Raw genomic sequence first — 26508 nt, 5'->3', positions numbered from 1 at the left:
TGTACAGATTGATGGGCACTCTTTTTTATTCCACCTTTCGTCTATTAGCATGTTTCAGTTATGAAAGTCTTGAATTCGAAGTCAGTGAATGTGTGATCCACACAAAGAAATAACATTTTTGAAGTTGCTAATATGCCCTTCATTACAAGAAATGAATAAGGAATGTGGTGGAGCGGTGTGGTGGGCTGCTTTGAGAGGAGCAGAGCGTTCCTGATTTTCCTGGTGGTGTGAGAATCTCAGTGTGAGAGAGGTCCCTGTTCCCTGGTGTTTTGATACTGTTTCAGTGAACCAGTTTTACCTGGCAGAGACGTGAGCTTGCGCAGGCTTGGTGATGGAACTGACTGTAGTGGATTTGGACGTGGATGGATTGAACAACGAATGCTTATTTATATTCATTGTATATTCCAGGGATTTCCGTCAGTATAGAATGGATTTCCAGTTTAAAATTGAATAAAGCTAAATCTGTATGATTGCTCGTTGAATAGTATATATGCTTTTAATAAGTGCCAAATAAATACTTAAATGAGGCTTTGTCGTGTATTGCTAAAATACCGCTGTCATTTATGGATGTGACACTCACGGAGTTGTATCTGCGTTGATCCGGACTGCAGAGTCTTGGAATGCAGCTGCAGAGCTCCTCTGACAGTGAGCAGTAGATAGCTGTACTCCTTGTTCTGTCAAGTGCATTATCTTATAAATGGCTTTTTGAATTATGGCCCTTCTGGCCTGGCAGTTTTCCGTCCTTCTTTTCCCGGAACACATCTTCCCTTTGCTGTTTGTCAGGCTTTTGGGCATCACAATCTTTCTTCTGGTTACGCGCTTGCTTACTTTCCTGGAGAGACAAACGCTAAATTGTTCTTTTCTATACAAGTTCTGTAGTTTGGTTTTTACTGACCCTTGTTGTGAAAAAGCCCTGGGAGAAGACACATAATTGAGGAGCTCTGGCCTGGTGCTGCTGACGTTCTGGAAGTCCCGAAGACAGGAGGAGCTTTCAATAGAATTAAATGCGTTACCCATTTCTCTTGTCGTTGTTCTTGCAGGCTTTCAATATGTAAGTAGGAGCGTATATTACAGTTTATTCACAGGATCGTTAAATTCACATTTCCCCATCCCGGGACAAAGTGTCTTCTGACGGGTTACACTCTGTCCTTCTGGTATGGGCATTTGAAAGGGGCTGTTTTAGAAGGACTGTGTGACCTGACATCCAGAGGCTAAACTGGGAGCAACCACATCAGTACTTCGAGGGAAATTCTTCAGGACAACCCATCGGCGGCGGCGAGCTGCATGAACACCAGTGTCATGATCACTGAAGATCAGACCTCTGGCAATGGGGCTTCTGGTTTTAGAGTTTCTATAGGGTAATATTCTTTTGTGGATTATCCAAGGCCGTAGTTACATGTTCAGTGGGTTTCATCGCTCCACGTGTTGCCCCTCCAGCCTCTGACTCTTTTGTGAGCTCAGTTCTTTGAGGGGTGGTGCTACAGCTAAGGTCACTGAGATACATTGATTTGGTTACAGTAATGCCTCTCCAGGAGGAGGCTGAGGGGCTGTACAACACGTAGGGGATGTACCCTCGTGGGTGTGAGATTGCGCTAAAATTTCCAGTCAGGTTTTGCTTTTTTGTTTGAACACTGTAGAGGGTAAAAGTGTACCTGGTCCTTTTCACTTCAGTTTACGTACAGTTCTTATTGCTGCTCCCCGTGAAAAAGAGGGAACTTGTGCCTGACGTAAGGGACTCGCTGTTGGCGGGTGGAAGATGGAAGCCTTGCTGAAGCAGCCCGGGCGATCCGCTAATGTGAGAGCGACATTTGTTTCCAGCTAGATAGAAGAGTGTTTAGCGTTGACTTTACAAGTGAACGGTACAAAAATGCGTTGAGAAGGTCTAAAATAGCCACTCTGTTACACTCTGAATTAACCGAGCTCTCCTCTGGCCAAATAATGTGCCGCGTAGTCTGTTATTTAAAGATATATATTTCTGCTGAACTATATGCTTTTTCCCTTAGGGAAGATTTTTAGCCAGTCTAAATTATATGGTGGTTTTGTAATCTGAGCTGATGTTTAACATCTGAGCCGAGTCACCAGATTTGAGTCCAAAGGAGACCGGAATATGCATGTGCGCTTTCTCTCTCCTTTCTTTACTTCCCTCTCTCCTGCACGGTGATATCCCTGTGAAATTTTGGCATTGTCATTTTTAGCTTTACCGTAAAACGTCTGAGTGCAGTTTCCAAAAGTAAATTCCGGTGCTGGTTGTTATTTCCCAGCAGTGAGTTCAGAGGACGCGTTGGCAGACCGAGGGCAGGCTGTTCTCGGCACAGGTTACTTTTTTGGGTTCTTTTGCCAGTGTTTTGGCCGTGGCTCAGAGCAGGGCAACGGAAGAAAAGGGCACCTAAACAAAATTGGGGCTTCTTTTGCTTAATCTTCACTCTGAGCTTTACTCTTAATTGCTTCTTGGAGGAGCCTCTGACTCTTCACTGAGGAGGCCAGCTACTGAGCTGCTGTCCAATTAACTTAATTTAAAAAGAATGAAAGAAATTAAAGAACATTGAAGTACCTGATCTATATCTAAGTCCCATGTCAAGTTATGGTGGTAGTTTCCTATTGATTTTAATACCTTGTCAAGAGCATGCGGAGTGAAAGAAATATCCAGACTTGGCTATTCCAGGAAAAGCAGCAAATACAGATTTACTGTCAAATGTGCAAATGCGAAGAACTAGGTGGAAAAAAGGGACACCTTTCTCTTTTAATCTCTCTGAGATACCCTCAGTACCCTTGTCATTAAAAAGAAAAATGGTGCCGGAGGTGTAATGGTGTGATTTTTTTTTTCAAGTTTATGACATCTCTATTTTTTGCTTTTAATTCAGTCACAACTTCTCTAGGTTTAGAAGGATCCTCCAAGATATTCATCACTGGACTTGTTTGTATCATTTACCTGCATTATTTATTATTTAAAACATGCAGACCTAATGAGCTGAATGTTCTAGGTAGCAGGATTGAACAATTATGATTGTATTTTAGCTGAAGAGTCTCATCAGTTTTTTGCCTGATATCGATGTTTTTAGAATTGTGCAGTTATGTAGTAAAATATTTTTGAAAGATTGAACTTCACGATCCAGTGGAAAAATACTGGATTTCTCACTACGTTGTGCAAGTTGATTAATTCATATACTTAATCGTCCTAAAGACTTTAGATATGGCCATGGTCACGTAAGTGATGAGTCCTTATTACCCTCTACTGGAAGAAGATCCCAAATAGTTGGTTTTTCTTGATTCTTGAGTACTGTGACAGCTTTCCCGTTCATCTTTATCTGAGAGGCTGAAGAGGAAGCATCTAAACACGTTAGCTTCACTCGAATCTGATACGATGTCAGCTAATGGGGAAAAGTCCTAATCATCAGACAGAAAATTCTGACAGAAACTGCATTATGTGGATCGCAGGGTACTTGATGAGTAGCAATTCTTGGCAGTATTCTGGGAGGAATAACAAGGACATCTGGGCAGAAAGAATGAAATTTTCTCTTACTTCTGTCTGTGTAGAAAAGGATGCGGCATGTCGGCTTTATCCGATTTCATTATTTATTTGTTTCTGTAGACCAAATCTGTTTCTCCAAATAGTCATTGCAATATAGAACATAGGCCTGGAAGGAAATTTCAAGAGCTATTGATTTCATTTTCGGGGCAAAACCAGTTGCTGATGGTCTGGTTGGGTAAGTAGCTGGTGGATTTTAACTGTGAGGGGCCCCTCTGTCCTGCTGGCAGGGGGACACGGCAGCTCCAACGAAGCTTGAATGTTCTTCAGCACTGAGACTGAGTGCAGACGGGTTAAGCGTGTGAGTTAACCATCACCCAGCTTCTTAGGCAGGTTTGGCAGCTGATAGTGAGTTGCAACTACTCTGCTTTTGCCAGAGATTCTCGCAAGTTTGGAGCCAGCGTATGGATCGCTGCAAATGGACTGCGCTTGTGCCTTAGCGTAGAAGATGTGCCAGTTTTGAGTTCTGTGCAGAGAAAAATCCCCCAATTCTGAATTTATTAAGGAGGAATTTTCTTTTCTCAGCCACTTCGAGCTCATAGCTGGTCAGTGTGAGTCCTTCATCGTAGCATTTGTAAATCGTGGTGCTGAACAGACCGACGTCACGCGGTGTGCAGTTGGGAAAGCACCCTGCTTTCTGTCCTTTACCTTCTTAACGTGGGCTGCTGCCTGTGCAGTTACGAGCATCGCTTATCTCAGCATGGGAGCGGCGTTTGAGAAAGATACCGAGTGTCGGCTGAATGCGTCCGGAGAAGGGCAGCAAAGCCGGGGAGGGACTCAGGAGCAAGTCTCGTGGAGCGCAGCTGAGGGAGCTGGGGCTGTCCAGCCGGGAGGAGAGGAGGCCGAGCGGGGACCACGCTCTCTACACTCCCTGACAGGAGAGTTTAGCAGGGTGTGGGTCAGTCTCTTCTCCCAAGTACCAGTGATAGGACAAGAGGAGACGGCTTCAAGTTGCACTGGGGGAGGTTTTGATTGGACATTAGGAGAAATTTCTTCACAGAAAGGATTGTCAAGCCCAGGTGCAGTCCCTGCTGTGGTAGATGCGGTGTGCGGGGACGCAGGTTGGCCGTGGGCCTGGTGGTGCTGGGTTAACGGTTGGTCTTGATCTTAAGGGTCTTTTCCAACCTGAATGATTCTATGATTCTATGAATGGGGAGAAAACTGGGGTGTAGCTGGGCTGAACGGTCCTTCCTGCCCATCCACGGGCGTGCAGAGCTCTTCCTGCGGCCGAGCCCTGGCTGGCAGTCCCAGCCCATTGCCTCCCTCCTCTCCTGGGAGACCTGATGTTACAGAGCGGTGACGTGAGGCCAGTCCCCTGGTGAAATGTGTTAATCTTCCCTTCGCCAGCAGCACCCTCAGCCACCCGCCTGGGGCCCGGCTCTCGTCCGGCAGCTGAGCCGTCGTGCTCTCAGGGCCAGCCCTGTAGAGTCTGTTTACAGTAAGTGCTGTGGGAAGAGGCCGTCAGCAAGGCCCTTGAGCCACATTTAAGATCACTACATAAACAAATGAATCACTTCTGTGAGGAAAGATAAGCAGGGCAGCGTGTGAGCTCTCGTTTGTTTTGTATGGTGAGGTGGGATTTTTTTCGGTTATTCCTGTGCTGGAACTCCTGGACTTGCATTCTTGTGTATTTTAAACTATTGAATGTTTGACTGCGTGTTGAAAATGGTTTGAGATTTCTTTTCAGTCTCCTTTAGTGAAGAAGGCTGGGCAAGGGGATTTTTCCTGTCGGTATTTTGCGAGTTAAGTGGAACTTCTTCCTAATTCTGATCCCTCTGTTATGAGTAATTGAGGAGTATCTTTAGACAGCAATAATCCTGAAGTCATGCCACTTAGAGATTAAGAGGAAATCAGTCCTATTTCTCCCTAAGCTTCTTGTCAAGTATTGAAGAAAACGCCGTGATACGGATAAGCAGCTTTGGTGCAGGTTTCACTTTTCAACTGAAATACTCTGCTGAAGTTAGTATCTGCTGATTTCTGGAATGCCTTTCCCTGCACTTCTGCATTCAGTTTCCACATTCCGACTTTGCCTTCACGTAGCAGCGTTCCTTGCCGGGTTGGCCTGGTGCTCAGTGAAATTGCCGCTCTGTTTCCATTCGGCGCAGTGAATTTTCAAGACTGCCAATACTTAAAGTAGTGACTCTTTTTTTTGTCTTACATCACTCCTTGAGGTTTGGTTTTCATGGCAATCCCCTTTACAAACAGAGTGTTGTACTTCTGTCTTTACAAATCTCCTTCATCAGCCTCCCAGCTCACTGTACTCTCGGCACTAGGGCCCCTTTACAGCCTGTTTTGCTGAATTCAGAAGATATTCTAAAAGCTCACAAGTCCTGCTTTCTTGGAGGTGTGGTTTTTTCTGTAATACAAACTCATTTACGTGAGAGTTGAACATGTTCGTTGAAAATTGATTTCAGTTGCTTTAAGTTGTGTGATTTGTTGGGATCATTTCTCAAATCATGATTTTAAGACACTTGCATTTCTGAGTAGGATCAGAGAAGCTCCCTGGCATTTAGATTTGTGACTTACTTGACTTTCAGAAACTGTAACGATGTCCATGGTTCACCAGGGTGATGTTAGGACTTAAGAAAATGGGCTGTTGCAAAGGAGTTGATGTCTTTCTCAGGCTGTTTTCATCTCTCAAGCCATGGGATAGTCCTAGCGAGCACAAGTTAGTTCTCATGTGCCCTTAACCATGGGTGAGTTTGTCCATCTGCCACATATAAATTTTCAATATGTTCCAACAAATGCCAGTGCTGCCCCGGGTACGGCATACGGCTCGGCAGCAGGAGATTTTGTCATCCCTCCCATTAACACTTCATCTTTGACTTGCGATCCTCCTGCGTGACGCTTTACTTTGCAGTGGTTTTACTGCTGAAACCCCACTGTATGCCACAGTTCCAAACTGTGTAAACGTCTAGTTGTGGGGTAGAAGAGGGTTAGCTGGATAGCGGGCTGTCGAGGAGTCTCGGCGAGGCAAAAAAACCCAGCAGCCAGGAGGGGCATCACAGGGACTGGCTGTTCCCAGCGTGGTTTGTGGGCTTGTGGGAAGTTGGTCGCTATTTCTTATTTACCCTCCCGGTCTTGGAGGATTTTGAGATCTAGTGAGTAATAACTCCACCTAGAGAAACAAGCTACTAACTTCCCTGATTCTCTTTTGAAAAAGGCCCGTTATACCAAGGATTCCTTCTCGTCGCTGACGCTCGTGTCAGGATGCACAGGAATATGGCAGAGAAGGAGTCAGTGAACCCTGCTGATGTCCACCACGGAAAGTACAGGATTTATGTGTGCAGCCAAAACATTTCTCATGTCAGGAAAGACTCTAGCCTTGGTCAAAGCCATGGAGCTTAGATGATGCAATTTTCATTTTCCTTCAAAGGAAATTTTCATATTCTTCCTATGGCAAGAGGTTCCCCATCACTGATTCTATCCTCTTGTAAGCTGTTCCCTCCGTTTTAATATTCTGCTGTTCTTGTCTGTCCTTTCTGATGGTTTATCTCAAGTTGTGAGTAATGTGAGGGCGGCACTTTTAGTAGCTGTGGATCACGAGTTGCGAGTTCTGCTTCTGAAGGTGGGGTGTGACCGTAGTGGCACGGCCACTTCAGTGAAGGCTTTCCAGCGCCTCCTCAGGGGTAGAGGCAAGCTGCTCAAGGCTTCTGTTTTCTGATGTGTGGAAAAGAAAAACAACATCTCCCTGCACAGATCGACTGACGTGAGCTAATGGAGTCTGTGTCCGTAGTCTGAAGTACCCCGGTCAGTGGTCTGACGTGTCTGTGAGTGGCACAGAGGATCCTGGAAGCTCTGCCTTGTATCTTAAAAAATGAAATCCTTACGAAATGGTTTTAAAGTAGCATGAATCTGTGTTACTGTATTTCTACTGAAGTATGTCCAACCTTATTAATATCTTCAGCGTTTTACGGATTCTGAACCTGCAGTGCACTGAGAGTATTGTTGGAAACTGAACATATCTGAGTGAAAGTACATCATATACTGCTGTGATTTCTTTGGTGGAGGACAAGTTCATTATCTCTTCACTCCTAGGCTACTGCCAGACTTAAATTAGCTTTGTTACTGTGGCTATTTTTCCTTAATAGATGATCTTGGATGCTTTGCTTTCTGGCTTATAAATGTTACTTCATGGTGTGTGGATAACTCTGAATTTTGTTGCAAGTGAATCATGCTTTTTTCTTTTTTTTAATATACAGACACTAAGGCTGCGGTGGTAGAGCAGTGAAGTAAAAGATTTGACTCAGCAACATGTGTGAACTAATGCGTCTCCATTTAATATTTGTCTGAGTAACCTGCTGTCTCACTTCAACGCTTTCTTTATTCCTTCTTCGTGATAGGTCCCTGAACAACAGCTTTTTCACGTAAACTGACAGAAGTGAAGAAGAGATGGCGAGTTCGGCCCGAGAACATCTGCTTTTTGTGCGACGCCGCAACCCGCAGCTGCGGTATACCCTGAGCCCGGAGAATCTGCAGAGTTTGGCGTCTCAGGGCACCATGGCTGAGAACATGAACTTGCAGCGTGCCAACAGCGACACGGATTTAGTGACCTCGGACAGCAGGTCCAGTCTGACAGCCAGTATGTATGAATACACCTTGGGGCAATCGCAGAACCTCATCATTTGCTGGGATATTAAGGAAGAAGTAGACCCGACTGACTGGATAGGACTTTATCACATAGGTAAGTCAGAAACGCGTAGTAATGTTTCTGTCTGTCTCTTGCTTCATATGTCCTTTTCTGGACCGTGATCTGACATGCTGTGTAATTAATCTAAAGATTTCAGTTGAGGCAAGGCTGCAGAGACCTGCCTTGGATTTCTCTTTGCTTTTCTTACTGCAGTGAGCTTTGTAAAAACACGGTTCTAATTGATGTAGAACTGTTTCCACAGTGACCTGCTAGAAGATGAAACGTGCTCTTCTTAACAAACGTGCGTACAGTTTCCTGTTTTCACCTTTGCTGATGGCTGGCTTATAGACTGGAAAATTGGGAGTACCGTACGCATCGTGTAACTTGACGTGCTCACAGTTTTTTTGGACAAGTAAATTCTTAACATTTGTGAAAAGGTATTTTGTGCAAGTCTTTGATTTTTGTAGAACCGAAGCTGATTCTGAAGGAGGGGGAATTTCTGTTTACGAACAATTCTTGTAGAAGGAAATCCTCCGAAGAGATCCTTCTACGTGCTTTTTTGTGCTGGTCAGGATATTTCACAGGAGGGAGCTAGAAAGGGCTCAAGGCAGGCACGTGAGGGCCTGCAGGCGGTGTGTGCGTTGGCAGAGTACGTGGCTCGGAAGGAGCGGATCAGTAGGTCAGAACAGTTGGTGCTGAAGACCCTGGCATCAGCAGCGTACTGGGTTTGGGATTTTCGACTGTGCGATGTTCCGTCAGGTCCCTAGATCCAAACACCCCCACTGCCGTTGTGGTTTGGAGCTCTCCAAAGGACGGTCTTTATGCCCCCGCTAGGAACTGGAGCGTAGCTACTGAGTAACTGCAGTGGCACCTGGGGGGTTGTCATCTTCTCAAGGAATCCAGTTCACCGGTGCTAAAATTACTCCCTGAATTTAACCAGTGCTCAGTAAGTGGGACTGATCAGTTGATTTGTTTCAAAGTTGCGCTGCTTCTCTGCACCTAATTACTGGTGTAGAAGGGGACCCTCAGTTCAGGCTGCCAAAAGCAAGCGTGGCAGACACTGGTGGAAGCAGATCTGATCTTTGCGGTTTTATCTGTGCTGCTGGGGCTACTACGCTTAGTGCAATGAAGTCGGTCTCTGTAGGATTTTGGAGAGAGATTTGCTGTGCCAGTATGTTTTTTTTTTTACCCAAGGTATTGCATCTCTGCGTCACTTAACTTTACAAGCCGTGTAGATGCAGCTTCCAGTTCTGATTCTTTTTTTCTCTGGTAGTTTTTTCCAACATTACTGCAGCTTCACAAACTGGACAGTATTGCCTTGTGCTGTGTCCCAGTGCTTACGTGGTCACAAAAGCCATCCTGGAGCTGCTGCACGAGCTGCAGTCTCTGCAGGAGTGGAACTGAGGGCACGTGTGAACATTTAAGGCACTTAAATGAAGTGTCTCCGTAATAAACATGAATCTTTCCAACAGCATTAGCTGTAAAGTGCGCAGACTGCTATATGGAGTTCAAATGTTCGGATTTAAATACATGGAGAGCTTTGTCTGAATTAAGGCTTGACACCCCTTCCCATTGGATTTCTCACGGTTCACAGCACTTCAGGATTGGTATTCAGGATGCTCAAGTGCAGCATCTTTCTGTAAAATTCTCATTGGCCCTTGTCATAGGCTATAAGTGATTTTTACCCTGCTTTTATGATTCAGAATCTTTCTAATTTCAGTCTGTTGAGCTCCTGAGGTACTAAACACTGTTCAATTACCACAGGATGAGAACCCTAAGAGAAACAGCCAGATTTAGGTTTTCTTGGCCCTAAACTCACTGTTATGCGGCTCTGTGATCCCAGAGCGTCTGAACGTGTTTAGTTTCCTGTTTTCTTGTTAAATAAGAAGTCTGGGAGCTCATTCATGTTGAGCTTTTCTCTCCACCACCCCTTGAAATCCGTGAGCACCGGTGAGAGTTTTGTTACTGATTTAATATGGATCGGAGCAGAGTCTTTCCTTCAAGGCTTGTGGTATCGTCATTCTGAACGGTGGAATTTTTTACAACAGAGAGGTGTAAGGATATATCGTTGACTTTTTTTTGTCCCAAGTACCCAGCATCTTCTAAGATGAAAAAATGGTAAAAGAGTTATGTAAGAGCACAGTCTAAGAACCTTTCATTTGCATAACTTTTAAGGGCATAGCTAAGGTAAGCTAAATCTCACAGGGCATAATCCAGGATTTTCAGTCCCTTGTATTAATTGCCATTAAGTGCCCCCAGTTCCCACTTACTCCTTTGAAAGCTAGGGATGCTCCTTACTCTCTCAGGAGAGGGATGGTTGTGGGTGAACAGATTTAAAAATGAAGCTCCTTTCTCAAACAGATTGTTAATATTCACTGCAGTTACCTAGGGTTATCCATGCCTTTTTTTAAAAAAAACCAAAAACAAACAACAAACCCAAACCAAAAAAGTGATCTGTTTTCTTGCTGAGGGACTGCTTTGTATGGAGAGGGCTGTTGTCTTTCCCAGTGTATTCCTAAGGATTACCCGAAGGAAAGCGTATGTGAGGGTCGCAGTGTGTTCTGTGAAGGCAAACTTCCTTTCTCCTGACTGTTTCTGACATGGTACTGTGTGAACTTTTAAACATGTCTGTGGCACTTCTGGAAAAATCTCATCCATCAAGTTTTGCTGAAGCAGCTTTCCAGCTCCAGAAGCGACGCGTGTGGAGACCGCAGAGGACGCACCTGTCAAAGCACAGGAGGGTGTCCCAGCGAGACTGCACCCAAGGGAGAAATGGGACTTCTGGGTCTTGGCTCTTCTTTAGGTAAATCGGGTAGTGTTGTCAAATCTGAAATACAGGTTTATCCTTTGGAATTCGGCTTTAAGCTTTTCCTAGAATAGGCTTCTCATTTCTGCTGCAGAGTCAGGTAGGGAGACTCACTTGAAGTGCCAAGGCGTGATAGAATTTGGAGAGCAGGCTTTTTAGTAGAGTATTGTACCTGTACTTCCTCTGAGGAGTAAAGGTAAATTTTGCAGTCGTTCTGTCCTCATGAAAAGGGAGAGGTCTGTTCTCTCATATTTTTTAAAAACTATCTTTTAGAAGAGCTAAACTAGGGTTTAGACTGAAAACCGTCTTCATGTTTTGAAGTGGTGCAAGACTACAGAATTTAACAAACACTTTTGTCATCCTGTTAGGCTCACAAAGTTTCCTTACGCAGTACTGACCTAGGTTTCGTTGTGTGCACGTGTGTTTTAAAAATGTTTCTTCCAGGCAATTTTTAAGCTATTAGAATTTTAATTGACTTTTTTTTGGGTCTAATTAAGAGGAATCTGAATCTTGCTATGGCAAGAGTGGCCAGACTCTGGAGTGCTGTAGTGAGTCAGGCTGCCCAAAGTACTGGACCCAGTTGGAGTCAAAGATGAGAAGTGGATATTCAGTTTGAAGGGACTGTGAGGCATCCTGGTTTCCGTGCTGTTGTGTTATCGTAGCAACAGGGCGCCAGGACTTTCCTGGGAAGCGAGAACTGCTCAAGAAGAGGAGCAGCTGGACCCTCCACTGCTGGTGGGGTGCTGAGGGCAGTTGAATCTTGATGAGTTTTGTGGGTTGTCATGAAGCCTTACATTTAAAGAAAGCAGAAAGTACGACATCAAGAATAAGAAGTCGGGAGACAGAAGCAAACCCTGCTTTCGGTTTAGATAGATGAACTCCTACGGCCAAATTGCCCAGGCTGGCCTATTTTTGTCCTAATTGACAGAGGCCTAGTTATGAGATGCGTGCCCTTATTCTGGAGATGCTTAGCACATTTACAGTGCTGGCTCTCAGAGGGCATTATGTTTATTTCCATCAGCTGCTTTGCGCAGGCTGCTTGGCTTTCTGTTATATCTACAGCCTGGATCCACAATAGCATCATAAAAACAAAACAAAAAGTCAAAACAAAAAAAAATCCTGGAGCACAGTTATATAGGGCAATTTAGATAGGATCTAGGTTTTATACTAAGCCTCCGAGAGTAATGGAGTTTGGAGCCTTTCCATGTCAGGTCAGACAAGATTAAAAAGAAAGAAGCTTTTGCATAAACTGCCTTTAATACACTTAAAATAGTGGCTTACATTAGACAGAGAGATTATAAAATGTTAAGATGCTTTATTCCCAGAAGATTTCTCTGTTTTCCAGGATAGAAAACATACAAAGTAATAACTTTATTATCTTCCAGAAAAACCTGATTATTCACTTGATTTCCACCCCCACCTCCCACCCCCCTCGCCCCGTTTTAGCAATGTAAGTACTTCTCTGTACTACAAAATCAGTTCTCTTCAAAAAATGGAAGGACCAGCTATGGCTCTGAAGCTCTGGAAGCGCCACAGCTGTGCGGGTTGAGAAGTCAGTGAAACTCTGAAACTCCCACTGGAGCTGTGTGCTGAAATAATGTGATTAACAAAGCCAAGTTTGTAGTGGACGGTGAGTAGGATTGCAGGAGAGAACCTGAATTCATCTTGGCCTGCAGCTGGGGTTGGTGCTAGTCTGTGGCTGTCTGGGGTTGATTATTTGCAAAGGTGTGTGGAAGAAGCTGCCTGGAAATACATCACGCTCTGGTGAGTTAGTAATATTTGGGGAAAGGCCACTTCTTGAGTGGGATAATGAAAAGTGAAAGTGGTCTAATATAGGAATTGTATCCTAAAAACGTCTACAGCGAGGCTTACAGTGGTCTAAAAAAATCCAACCTGTGACAAGCCAAGGGTCTTCAGAAGCTTTCCCTCCAGGTACTGCCTTTCAATCTTGTTCTTCCCTTTCTTCCTAAATCCTGACCCACATGGAAAGCTACTTTTTCTCCAACACAGAATTTGGTGCTTTCTCCTCCTCAGTTGTGAGCTAGTAAGTTTTGTTCAAAAAAGATCAGTGTATGGACAGCGTAATATCTTCTCTTTACTGCCAGAATTAGAAGATGTGAATGGAAGGTGCTTTCTCGATGTATTTTCATTGCGTACAGCAGATACTTTAAAAGACACACTTACTGGCTTGAAATAAAAAATAAAAAGAAACCCTAGGACCTTGTAGGGTTGTATTATGTCTGGAAGACCTTCAAGCTGTGACAGAGAAAGCATTGCAAGAACATCCAAAGTTTCCAGTTAATTGTGCTCTTCAAGTTTTGGATAGACCTGCAAACTAGACAAACGTAGCTGCGGGGAGGACACTTTCTGCTGTGTTGTCAGGGTCTTTCCCCTGCAAGAGGTGTTGGCATGACACCACTTATAGTCCTTTTTGGAGAGAGCAGCATTCTCCCCACCCTGCCTTTTCGGTATAAGTGGCTGTTCCAGCAGATGGGAAGATGGCAAATACGGACACTGGGTAATGGAAAACAGCGTATGTGTCTGAATTCCTAATATTCCCTTTTACCATAAATCTGCCTTGTGTTAGCTTGGGTTTTTTGATTTGTTTGAAGGAGGTTGACTTTCATTTTGAGTTTATTTCTTTTTCAAAGGCATTTACTGAGCTATTCTCTAGCATCAAGTCAACGTGCCATACAGCATTTTTGAAATTATTTGGGATAAACAGTAATTCCAAATCACTGACAACTCGACTGAAAAAAGTAGTCACATCAATTCATCAACTGATTTGTTCCATCTAAGTAATAGATTATGGATTAGTTTTGCATTATGTACAGTGTTAGAATTCCTCCTGTAAATCTTTTATGAAGTTCTTGGCTTCTTCATATGCAGGGATTTATCAATTACTATAAGAATCCAAATTCATGGAGAAGTGTTACAAGCTGAGTGTTAAATATAGTATGTTAAGGACATGGCTGGCGTAGTGGCACTTAAAAAGACAAGATGCACACATACTAGGACTTGGAAACCAACACTTTATTGGTGAATGTTTAATATAACCTTTTAGTATACGCTGATATTGGATACACAGATTCTGAAGTTATAACTTGACAAGGTTACTGAAGGTGCCGGTATCGATCCTGACGAGGCTGCCTTTCCTAGCAAAGCTCTTCAAGATGTATCGTGTGACTTTACGCTATTTGAGGAACAAAATACATCCAGAGAATGGCCAGGCCTGACCATCTCAGAGCTCCTCTGGGAGGGAAGAATCGTCACCTGGGCCTCGGCAGTACCCGGCCCTCAGGCAGCTTGCCCGTTTGGCCTGAGAGAGGTACTGACGTGGGGTCAAGATGCCACGAGAGCGCCGTTAAAGCGAGGATGCTCCTCTGGCGTTTGCTCCTTGGGGAGAACAAAGCTGACGGCCGCCTGCGTTGGCGGCGTTTCTTGTGTCTCTGCCCAGCAGCATCCAGGACTCCATCGCTCTCGCTCTGGGGAGCTGCCAGTTCACAGGCAAGCAAGTCCCGTACTTCAGAACTTTGCTCCAAGGTCTGGTCAAACTGCCTCGGTGAGATCCGCCTCCTTTGTCTGGCAGTCAGTCAGTCAGTCAGGGTCAAGCGGCTTAGGCATCGGTTGTGTTTCAAGTCGCTGGTCACTTGTTATGTCACTAGTGCGTCAGTAGGCCTTGAAAACTTACAAAAGGTAGTAGATCCGTTGCCCTTGTCGTTCCTGTCCCAACCTTGGGAATAAATTAATCCTTTATATCCCAGTGTGCCGTAACACACATAGTAAAATAACGTAATCATTTCCCGCACACTGTAGTAAGGAGAAGAGGACAAGAACGACAAAGATTCGCTACTTTGCCCGGAAGAAGCAGGATGAGTACTGTAAAGTGTAAAGGGAAGATAAAGGAACTTATTTTGAAAATGCGTAGAACATCTACGAAATAACTCACATGTTTATGCAGATATATGGTTGGATCGTAAGGGAAGTGGACAAAAGGCATATAAAATACTTCAATTTCAGCCTCTTCTCGCCTGTCACTGTTAACATCAAGCCCTCTTAATCTGTTTGTAGAAGATCCGATGGATCCAGATCACAGGTTTCTAGTTTTACAGAAAGTGTGGTTAGTTCAGTTTCTGTTTTTCCCTGACGATAATTCTCTGGTTTTTACTACACAGTTACCATTAGAAGCTTGCATTATTAGCTATGGTATGAACTCTCATGCTCTGTTGAATGCTTCCTTCCTTGAGAATTGAAACTTTATCTGACAGTCATAAAGGTGGTTAACATGAATGGAGTTGCTTTATAAGATGTTTGTCTCTTTTTTTTTTTCTTTTTTTGACTTCTAGTGCTGATTTTAATACAGTTGGCTTTGATTTTTGACACTGGTAAAATGGTGCCACTTCTAAAGAATTGCAACGTGATCGTTGTGTTTCTTCTGGCCTTAATCTCGTCCAGTTTAATCTGCAGAGACATTTAGTACTTGTCATACCCAGTGGTTGGCTCTGTGTTGGTTTCTTTGGTTGGCTGGCTCTGTCTTTTTTGGATACATTGGCTTGCATGGTGTGGTTTGGTTGGTGGTTTTGTTTTGTTGTTGTTATTTTGCGGCAGTTTTTGGTTTGTTTTTGTTTTCTCCAAATGCCAGTTCCGCCCAGCTTCTTTTCATGGAAGATTCTGCAGAAATATGTCAAAATTTAGGATTATGACATTCTGGGTGCTGTGAGTGAACAACACAAGCTAATTTGAAGTAGGAAATTATGAAACTATTTTTAATTTTCTTAAATTTCTCTATTTTTTCCCCCAACACCACACATACTTTTAAATTTTGCTTCTCTTGGTTTGAGGAGTCAATGTACATCATCTTATTTGCTCTCTCTTTGTGCTTCACAAGGGTGTGAGAATACAGAGAAAGACGAAAGCAATTTGTAGTAACTACTGCTTCGTGAAATCTTGATTGTTTAGCGAATGGATTTTTTGTTTGTTCCTGTCATGATTTCAGATATTCAGAAACATGAAACCCTGGGGATGCGTGGTTCTTTGAAAGGCTGTAAAAAAAAAAAAAAAAAGTTTCTGGTTCTTTGCTTTGGATTTCCAAGAGTTGAGATTTTCCAAGACGCTGCACTTGATGTCATTTCTGGAGACCCTTGAAGTGGGGACTGGATCCAGGGATCTGGAATGAAGTTCTCGCCAGGCATCAGGGCAGCAATATTTTTAATTAAAATATTGAGGAGATTTGCTGAACTATTTCAGACAAGTTTTTTTGTCTCTGCAGGGGAAAACGGTAACAACAAAGCAGTTTACAAAACCCACTGGTTTCCTAATTAGCCATAGTACATTGGCTTTAACGTGGGCGTACAGAGAGTTACGATGATGGGAAACAAACACTATGTTCAAGTCCTTTTAGAATTTCCTCCTGCTCATTTCTTTAAAATTCTAAGACTGCCTTATCTTATTGTGTGTATATTGGATGAATTTCTTCCAGGATGTGTTGGCTCATTTCCTTGAGTATGTCTAAATTTTTTTGAATTTTTTTCAGTCACAACAGATAGCTGAAAGAGCTTTAAGGAAATGAGTCAACCTCCTGAAATAAATTGCTTACTGAACAGAGGATACTGTGTTCGAAACCATAGACGCCCTTGGTAGTTGTGTGGATGCTAAGGTACAGCTCTTATCTGAAAATCTGTTATATATACTGCACGTTCCCAAAGGATTTGGGAGAAAATATCCCCAAAAGAGCACCTGAGCCTTGCTGTCAGAAGCGTAGGGTGTGTTTTCAGGCTCCCAGGTGTCGGTGCGAGAGAGGTGCAGCTTGGGAAGTGACAGCAGGATCCCTAATGCAGAATTAAGGATGTGACTGCACTTGAGCGTAAATGAGGCGGAGTAGCATTAAGATGCTGAGTTGAGTCATGCTTTGCTGAGTCACTGTGCTGGCAACTGACTGGAATCGTGCATAATTCGTTTAAAAATAAGTAAGAGGACACCATTTTAGTAACATATGTCTTATACAGTAGGTAGGCAAGGCTTCGGGATTTTCTTTGCTTCCCAAGAGTTGCTCAGCAGCTCAGGGATAGAAATGAGGAAGCCAACAACAAACATCATGATTTGGGGCTTTGTCCCTGACAAGCCAAACTAGAAGTAAAACCAGATGTTCCTAAATTTTTAAGAAGTTTGACAGCTGGATCTGGAGCTGAACTTTGAACTGGGCTGCAGCAGCAATTAGCTGGCTTGCCCTGCTTTAGTGTGTTGCAGAAAAAGTCCCTGATGATGGCAATAAGTGCCACTTCTCCAAACACAGGACGTTCCCTGTTGGCTTTTTGGGCACTCTGGAACAATCTGAATCACAGTGGAGAGAAGAAAGTGCAGAGGAACTGCAAAGGACTCGACCCTGTTGGTACGTAAAGAGTCTCAAAGCAAGGAGGGTCAGAAAAACGCAGCTATGAAACAAAAACCCGACTGCGATGCTCATTCTGAAAGTTGCCCCTCCTGCAAAGGGAGGGAGTCGCAAGATCGTCAGCGTTTGTCCGTGACTTGCAGTCATGAACAATTTCTACATCTCCCTTGTCAGAGCGTAAGTGATGACTGTGGCCGTTTGATATTCAGGTCTTTAAGCTGTTGAATACGACCTTTAGGTGTTACCCTGGAGAAGAGGAGATTGAGGGGAGACCTCATCGTTCTCTACAGCTACCTGAAGGGAGGGTGTAGCGAGGTGGGGGTTGGTCTGTTCTCCCTCGTGGAGAGTGATAGGATGAGGGGAAATGGATTTAAATTGCACCAGGGGAGGTTCAGGTTGGATATTAGGAAGAATTTCTTTGCTGAGAGGGTTGTCAGCCGTTGGCACAGGCTGCCCAGGGAGGGGGTTCAGTCACCGTCCCTGGAGGGGTTTAAGAGACGGGTGGGTGTTGCGTTGGGGGGAATCGTTTAGTAGGTTGATAGGGCTGGGACAAAGGCTGGACTCGATGATCTTCACGGTCTCTTCCAGCTGAAACTGTTCTGTGATTCTGTGATTCCGTGAAGGAGCAGTACCAGTAAGGAGTTGTAGCTGCCATTTCCCCTGAGGCCTTCTCCTGGCCTTCAAGAGAGCGCGAGTCTTTCCAGTAGGAGGAACACAGGTGTTTCTTAGTTATTCTGAAGAGGGTGAAATGTGAAGGGGACAACGGAACCAACGAACCAAAAAACCCTAGAAAACCACTACGATTGTAGTTGTAAAGCAGTCCCAGTGTTGAAGATTTAGCTGAGGATACTGCTGGCTTTTTTCCCGCCATTTTTGGGCTGTTTACAGAAGAGTTGAAGGTGGTATATCTGTTATAGTTTCTCTCCCAAGTCCTTATAAATTTATCCAATCCTTGATGTTTTCCTGGTGTAAAAGCCAACTGCTTCATTTTGTAGTTATTTTTTAGTTTTAATTGTTCCCAGTTCTTGAGGAGGTGGTGAGGTTGGGGCTCTGCAGCTGTGTGGGAAGGGAATGGGAGCTGCAGGCCTCTTGGCAAGGGCAAGCCAAAGGGCAGAGTAGTCATGGTTTGTTAAATAAATAATAATAAAAAAAGAAAAAACAACAACAACAAAACATTTGCGCTAGTAGAAGTGTCCCCACTGAAGAATCTGAAGAATTTAGTGACTGCAGTGTGTTTGGTGGGGTATGCAGGAAGGAAAGCCAATGCTTGACACAAGGTAGACTTGCAGGTCCACATTCATACCTGGTAGAGCAAATTGGCAAAAGTAGGTGGCTCCAGCCACCATGACAATCTGTCGGCACACCAGACAAAATCTAGTCGGTCTTCTCAGCAAAGAAGCAACAAAAAGTTGTGAATTTCTGTCGAGTAAAGTCCCTGGCTGCAGTGTGAGGGAACCTGCGTGGGGTTGAGGACAGTGCAAGAATGCAGGCACCAAGACAGAAGTGAACAAATTAGATTTCCTGTGCCTGAATACCTTGCAAAAAATAGCATCTTTGAAAGTGCATGTGCAAATTTAGCATATGCTACGTTCCTGAGCTATTTCTGGGTTACCCTGTGTCTGCTTGAATATTAGTAAAGCGTATAACCACACAATATTGTTCGGTGGAAATGACTGAAAAAACCCGTGATGTGCTTTGGAGAAGTGAAGTGGCTCAGACTTCAGTCATATGCTCATCCAAAAAGCTGTTCTCCCGGTGTCTACAGTGTTTCCGTAATTGTGCTGTGAAATTCTGCCATGTCAGCATGCTGGTGCCAGATCTCCGAATGGCAGTGTTTGCAAGTAATCGATGACGCACAATGTAAAATTATATAAAAATGTGGAAACTACCGTTCGGTTGAAAGTTATGCCCTGGGGACTCAGTTCACAAATCGTATTAACAAGGTTCTCAGGATTGGAGTTCGCTGTTTGAAAATTGTGCGTAGTTAGATGTACTGTAACCAAACGGAACGGGATTTGTTTGTTGTTTGAGAGCATTTTTGTATACTTTAAAAGCCATAATAGGTTTCTTCTTTGTTGTTGTTGCATATTGCTTGCCTGCTTCTTGCATGTATTGAGCATTGCTTGCAGTTGTCATCTATACATACGGGAATAATACATGTCTTGGGGAGCATTTTAAATACTGTATTTCAGGCGCAACATTAGTCATAAGTGATTAGAGATGATGTTTCACATCTTAACGCTTTGCTGGGCTTCATAATGAACTCAGATTATCCTGTGTAATGTCTTCATTGTGCTAATTATTAATAGCCCTGTCAAATCCAAGGTGAATCCTGGATCCTTACACCCAAAGCAGGAGATAGGTGAAAAGAGGAATCTGGTCAGAACTAGGGGTGTGAAATACTTCTCACAATGTTGAAGTGCCTCAGCACTTTTGAAGTCAAATGATACCAGTGACCTCATTAATAATTGTTAAAATACTCTAATATTTAGGCCTACTTTTATGCCAATTCAGAACAGAGTTTTTTGGAATAAACTAGCTTCAGGTGAGGAGACTGTAAAGAGCTTGGACTAAACGTTTCAGCGATGGAAAACGTACAAGGTGAGGAATCTGCCGTTAGATCTTGCCAGCATGAGGCACTGAGGGGAAGGTGCAAAGTGGAACTGGCTGGGAAAGTGAGTGGCAGTGGTGCAAAGGTAGTGAAGGATAACGATTCAGCGTATTCCTTTAGTCTTCCGTAGCGTACGGCTTGCGTGGATGTAACTCTTCACGCTGACCTTTTATTCCTCTGTCTCTAGTTTTTCCACAGTGTCATTTACAAGCCATTTGGATGCCTTAGCGAACACATACATAGATAAATGAAAGAGAAGGATGTTGCTGTTTCCTTAAGCTAGAGGTTCTGGGGTTTGAGAAAGGAGAAATTGCTTGTGCAGGTATCCGTATCACGGTTAATGGGTTCACTCTTTAACAGAGACACGAGAAAGGAGCGTTGATACCTTGGATTAGAACCTGTATTCTTGAGCCGTTTTCTCATGTTGTTAGTGGGTTTTACATTTGGTTTAAATTGCTGAAAAGTCAGACAGAATTGTATTGTTTAAATATAAATATTTTTCTCTATTCCAAACCAGTGAGCTCTGTTTCTCATAAATTCCCTAAGAAACCTATTACTGTCAGATGACAATAGACTATTCCTGCTTAAACAGCTCAGAATATTGATGATAAACTTAAAAAATAGCAGCTAAACAAACTTAAAACTTTAACTTAAAAAATAACTGCTAAGGGAATATTAAATCCCACAAGATCCTTAAGAGATGTATGACGCAGAGACATATTTTATTGACAACTTTTAGAAACTAGAAGGATTTCTAAAAGGCAATAAGTAATCACTTGGAGCTGGCAAGGAACACTTTTAGAAATGTTTTTGTATTAGGCATGGAGATGGACTCTGCTTCCTGGGTAGCCAACATGAAGCACGTTGCAAAATGTTATCTGGAGAGAAAGGTGAGTGCTCAAGCCTAATGTTTCGGTTGTTTTTTTGATGGATTATTGCCACTGAATAGAAATAGAACAAAAGACACTCGCAACAGTTTCAAAATACGTATTTAAAGTAACGTGTGTGTGTTTTAAAAATGCCTTCTGGCCTCTTGGGCTTCTTGCACACGTGCATTTCCGTGATGCGTATGATGTTTAAAGGGCAGATGTGCATTTCATAATGATTCAAAATGGTGATTTGTTGGGTTTTTTTTTAGCTTTGCAAACAAAAAAGGTAAAAATAGCGCACAGTCATATCGACTCTATTTTAAGGTCTCTCAGTTGTGGCAGTTGTGTTTGCTGACAGTTCTGCAAGGGAAACCTCAGTTCTACAAGAAAAAGCTTTGAAGGGTCAGCTACAGGAGAATTACCCATGGAATAAAGCGTACTCAAGGTTAGCTTGTGAGCTAGTAATGGTTCTCCAATGAGCCTAAACTTTACCAAAATTAAATGCAGAAGAGATCGTTAACATCATTCAGTCAGATCTCCTGTATATTGGACACCATTCAGTGCCGTCCAAACGGTAACTAGCCTGCATATTCCGGAAAATTAAAATACCTACCATTGCAGGAGAGCAGCAGCAGCCTGAATTGTAATAGTGATCGTACTGCAGAGGAGGAGTTGGTCCAAGTTTTGGGCCTCTGAAGGAGGGCAAGGGATGGGGTTGCTGACTTCAATAGACTTGACGGGGCTGCCATAACCACCTGGCCCTTCTTGGGGTCATTTCCACTGTTTGCACTTCAGAAACGTTTGACCAGGAGAAAAAACACCACAAAAATCCAGACACAAAGCAAAAGGGCATCTGCATGCATGACCAGGTGCTGCTGGTCCGTAAAAAAAAGCCCCAGAAAACGGCGTGAAGGCTGTGAACTAAATGACCCCTCACTGTTTCTGCTGGCCGTGAGATTTTTATATGATCTGTACCACGCCAGAGAAAGCCGTCTCTGTAAGCGCAGCTGCGCCAGCAAAATCGAGCTTTTGTTGGTCGTGTTTATTTACCAACAGAATTTATCCGGGGGCAGGATAGGCAATGTTGACAAAAGCACGGCTTTACTGTATTTTTTTGCTTTGTTGTATTTTCTAGTTGTTTTTTTCTGGCAGAGACTTGAGATGGGAACGCGGTCGCAGCTAGAAGTGTGTGCCCTTTATTCCTGGGAAGCTGCAATACTCTTCTGCGCACGGCTCAAGCGAGCTGCCAGCAAACAAGTGCTTATCTCACGCCATATAAGGCTGTGACCGAGAAGGAAAATAATGAAAAAACATTCCACAATAAACTTAGACTGCCGGATTAAATATGTCACAGAAAAATTGTAGGTATGGCTTTTTTTTTTTTTTTTAAATTTAGTTCTGATGATTTTACCCCAAAAATGACCTTTTACAGTCAATTAGGAAAAATGACTTGTTCCTAGATTTGCTGAACAGTCCTGTCCCAGAATAAGAGGCCTTTAGCATACTGGTGCGCACAGAGGTTGTTTGGTGTTGTTGGACTTTGAGAGCAGGAGATGCTCACCGACAGGCTGTGAGGTTGTGTGAGCGTTGTGCTGTGTTTGGGGATATGGTGGGGAAGGGGGTGTCACAGGGAGGGCTGTATTTAGGAGGAAGTCTGGTTGTGAAGATGGGTTTCTATTGGAGCCTGAACAAAGTGTGAGACAGCGAACTGCTTAAAAAAAATGGAAAAAGAAAAAAGGTTTCTGAAGTGTCAAGGGTGATGCTATGGGAGAGAGAGAGCCTCTCCTTTTCCTCAGCCCGTTGCTTGCAGCTTTGCTGTCCACCTGTTGCTAGTCTGGCATGTTTGATTTTTAAGTGTACTCTGCCTCCAGACAGCCATTAGTGGCCTAAATCTGAATTTCCAAGCTGTTCCCTGCCTGCTGGCCCCTGCTTTTGGCTTTGGCCCTGAGGAAGAGGCCGTCTCCATCTCCGGCAGACATCGCTTACCCCACACCGTCAGCGGGTGCCATGAGCGTGAGTTAGTGTGAGGGATGGTGCCGCTCTTGCCTCGGCTACCAAACGCTTCCTTCAGAAGGGAGAAGCATCCTCCCCGCTGCATTTGCCCCCACGTTCAGCCGGCTGAACCTCGGGCAGCTCCATGGCAGAGGATTTATTACCGTTTTGCAAAAATGTAGGGATTTTTCCACAGTATGATCAAGTATCTAGTGACTTTTCTGGCTAAGGGCATGCTGTGCCATCTGTCAGAGTTTTTTCAGTGTTGTTCTCTAGCTTGATTTCTTTTTTTTTTTGCCCAGCACTATGCCTGCCTCGAATTGTCCAGTCTTTGGCGGTGTGTGGCAGAAAGACACACGCGTGTTGCTTTGTGTTTTGCAGGATCTGGCTTCCAGGTGAGCTGGTCGGTGACCCACGCTGCACCAAACACTTGTGCCCTGGAGCTGGCACACGTGCGAAACCTGCCGGGTAGACGGGAACGAAATGCACATCGTTTTATGGAGGAGGATTAATAAGATTTTCAGGAAAGAGGTTAAGCTTGAGGTCATTTCCTTCCTATTACGCTTTTGAGTTTTTGCCAGTGAGATGGGTGAAAGGATTTATTTTTGTCTTTGAGTGCTTTGAATTTCAATGATGTCTTTACTTTGATTACAGAGAAGTGGAATTCCACTTTATTCCTGCCATTGTACTGTGTCATATGTCTGAAAAAATTACTTGGGTGGTTGTTGGGTTTGGGGTTTTTTTTTCAGTATCTGTGTCCTGCATTACAGTTAACTAATCCTTTGAGCTGCTGCTGCACCTTGAAATATCACATTGTGGGAATGCATGTGGAGGTGTTCGTGTGCACACAGGATGAAATAGTCTCTTTTCTGGCCGGAGTCAGAAGCACGGCTGGGTATGAGAACGAGAGCAAGGATCTTGCCACTCTCTTCATTAAACTTCAGTAGCAAAGAGGTTTCATTGTTCAACGTTTGGCCGGCAGTGTTCTGCCTTCACTCTGCTCCTGCAGCTGAAGTAAGAGCGAAGAGAGATACAGCTTATTCCTGACCCTCCTGGTGGAAAAAGGAATGGTTACTCTTGCTGTGTAAAGTCATAGAGCTTAGGAAAAGTCAGCAACACAGTGTTTGGGGGGGGTGTCACAGAGGGCACGTGAGGGAATGCAAGTGGAGCCTTTCCTCTTCTTACCCACAGTGTGAGGAGGTAAGTGGAGGATGCAAACCTTAATTCTGGTTGTGCAAGGGTACAAACTGCTGTTGTGCAGTGAGGAATTAACACCTCCCTGCTTTTTGCACCCTGGGTCATGGTGTTACCTGAATATAGGTGATGATGGTCCTTCACTGCTAACAGAGCAAGACCGTGTCACCAGACTGCTGGTATTTGTGCCTAGTTTGGGGTTCAGTAACCCCCTCATGATGAGCCCAAACAGCCCCTTGTCTCCTGTGTGAGGCAGTAAGAGCCCCTGTTGCTCCTTCCTCTGCCTCTTACTTTTTCTGTCCTTGCTTTTCTCAGCTGAAGGTTTGTCTTACGTTTTCATTACCATCCAGGTTTTCTGAAGTGATCTGTGCTAGCATGTGGTAGGATCTAGTAGCTGCTTTAGGCAGCTTTTAAGACTGCCCAAGAATTGTGTTCTACCCAACTTGTTGGGGAGTTGCTCTGCTGGCGTTCAAGAGGGAACAGTTTCCAGCCATTTAGCACACAGCAGTGCGTTATATTTCTCTTCTGGGAGTCCAGTTCTGGTGTTGTTTCCACCTCGTCCTTTCAAAATACAGTTTCTACAGGTGCTCATGCAAGCAAAAAGTAATGCAGTAGCTTTCAAGTCTTCATTAGTGAAGAGCCCATCTGAATTTCTTTGACAACGCATTTTTTTGGAAAGCCGTCAAGCCCAGTATGAACAGATATTCCTGCAAGAGGTTGGGGTTTTTTTCCTCCTGTTTTTCCTTACTACTAGGAAACCCAAGATGTGCTTTGAGAGCTTGATCCCAGTGCTCCACAAGTGTACAATTCATGAAATGTGTGCAGAGGTCTCCCGGGTTAAAGGCACCTTCATCCCAGCCAGGCACCACGGAGCAGTCTGGCCTTCTCTAAAACAACTGGATTTGCGGAGGAGGCACTCGGGAGGGCGAAATACCAAGCGAACCAAAGCCAACAATTCCAGTGCGCTCCTGCTGTGCTGTGGCTGCCTTGCTGTCATTTCTAGGATTTGAGCATCCTCCTGTTGGGGTCGGCCCGCCCCGCGCGCAGGAATCCTGCCGTGGACAAGGCGAGGAAGGAAGTGGAGGGAGGATGGGGCTTGGGCATCCTGTACTCTTCAGAGGGGAGTGGCCGCAAATAGCCCGGCTTGAAGGACGTAATCCTTGATGTGTTTTAACGCGGGCTCTTGCAACCGAGATAAACCCTTGATTAAAGGAGAAGGGGCAGATGATTGTGTGTAACTGCTAGAAACGACTGGCGAGTTTGAGAACATCCTTCCAAACCCCTTGCCTTCAAATGACAAGAGGAAGGGAGAGGACGGACGCGCCTCGTGGAGCTGAGGTTATACAACGCTGCGAACGCAGATCTGAAGCCTCCAAACTTGAACTGTGCAGGCTGTGTCCTGAAGGCAGCTTTTGTAGAAAATACCGGTTGTGATTTGGAACAGGGGTGATATTTTCAACATCCGTCCTGTAAAGCATTCATTTTTTATATATTTTTTTAAAAATTCTTTGTTCATCGAGCTCAGATGGAGGAATGCAGTTTAGGATCCACAGGCATCCTTGGGAATGGCCAGGTAAGGCTAGAAGGTGCAACTAAGAGATGATCTTAAATTTCAGCAACGTGCTGCATACGCTGGTGCTGTCTGCTGTGAGAAATGGTTTGGTTTCACCAGAAAGCCTGTGAACTGTTCACAGATTGAGATGGGGAATCCTGAAAATCACGTAACAGAAGCTGTACCTACTGGGTTAATATTTGTTTGTACAGTAATAACCAATATGTAGCGTATTTTTTAATAGGTTGACATAATGAGATGTTTAATAACTGCCTACGATGAAAGCTCTGCCTTGAAATTGTTAATTTACTCTCTGGCTTTCCAGAAAAGCAGGGAGGCCTCAGGTGATAAAATTTCATCTTTTCCTTTAAATGCACCCTAATGCAGTTTTCAGTTGCTTTTAAGCGTATTTCAGATACAAGAGCGGAACTGATACGGTTCATTAATCCAGTAAGCACTGTGCTGCTTCTTGAATAATGACTCACGGATTATTTAATTTCAGTTTTAACATTTCTAAACCTGAGATCGTTGGAGGTTCCCTGAGTGAAAATATTGCACAGAATCTAGTGTTACAGCCTTTCGCAGGCAGTTGCTCAGAATCCACAGTAAGTGCTGTCAGGGAGATGTTCTTGCTGGCCTTGCCTTTCGGTGACAGCCTGTTGTGCTGCTCGGGAGTCAGTGCTCACACCGACACGCAGGGTGCTCTTACTGGCACCTGTGGGTGAGGTTTTGGAAGTCACGCAGTGGGATTTCTGTTTTACGTTGGCAGTGCCATCCTGGAGATCATCGGGTAGCTGGCGGGTTAGTTGGGTTAGAAATATCCTCCAGTGCGGATTAGCTACAAACCTGGTGAAGACTGAGACGACAAAGTGGAGAGTGACCGTTCTCAGCGCTGCGCTTAGGAGAGAACTAACGGCAGATCCGTGAATCTCGGCGTGAG

At 44.1% G+C, this 26508-nt stretch overlaps 1 protein-coding gene across 1 annotated transcript in view; it reads left to right on the top strand.

Moving 5' to 3' along the window:
* Positions 1–7918: 7918 nt before the first annotated feature.
* Positions 7919–26508, top strand: part of LOC104271735 (E3 ubiquitin-protein ligase HECW2-like) — a gene marked incomplete at its 3' end in the record, with an annotated part of 31358 nt that continues 12768 nt past the window's right edge. The window contains exon 1 of the mRNA XM_009866510.1: positions 7919–8210. Coding sequence (XP_009864812.1) covers positions 7919–8210 — 292 coding nt within the window. The remainder of the gene's footprint in view (positions 8211–26508) is intronic.

The sequence above is a fragment of the Apaloderma vittatum genome, unplaced genomic scaffold (genome assembly GCF_000703405.1).
Source record: "Apaloderma vittatum isolate BGI_N311 unplaced genomic scaffold, ASM70340v1 scaffold1043, whole genome shotgun sequence".
Lineage (NCBI taxonomy): Eukaryota > Metazoa > Chordata > Aves > Trogoniformes > Trogonidae > Apaloderma > Apaloderma vittatum.
Note: the sequence above shows the minus strand (reverse complement) of the source record. Positions and strands in the feature narration are given on the sequence as shown.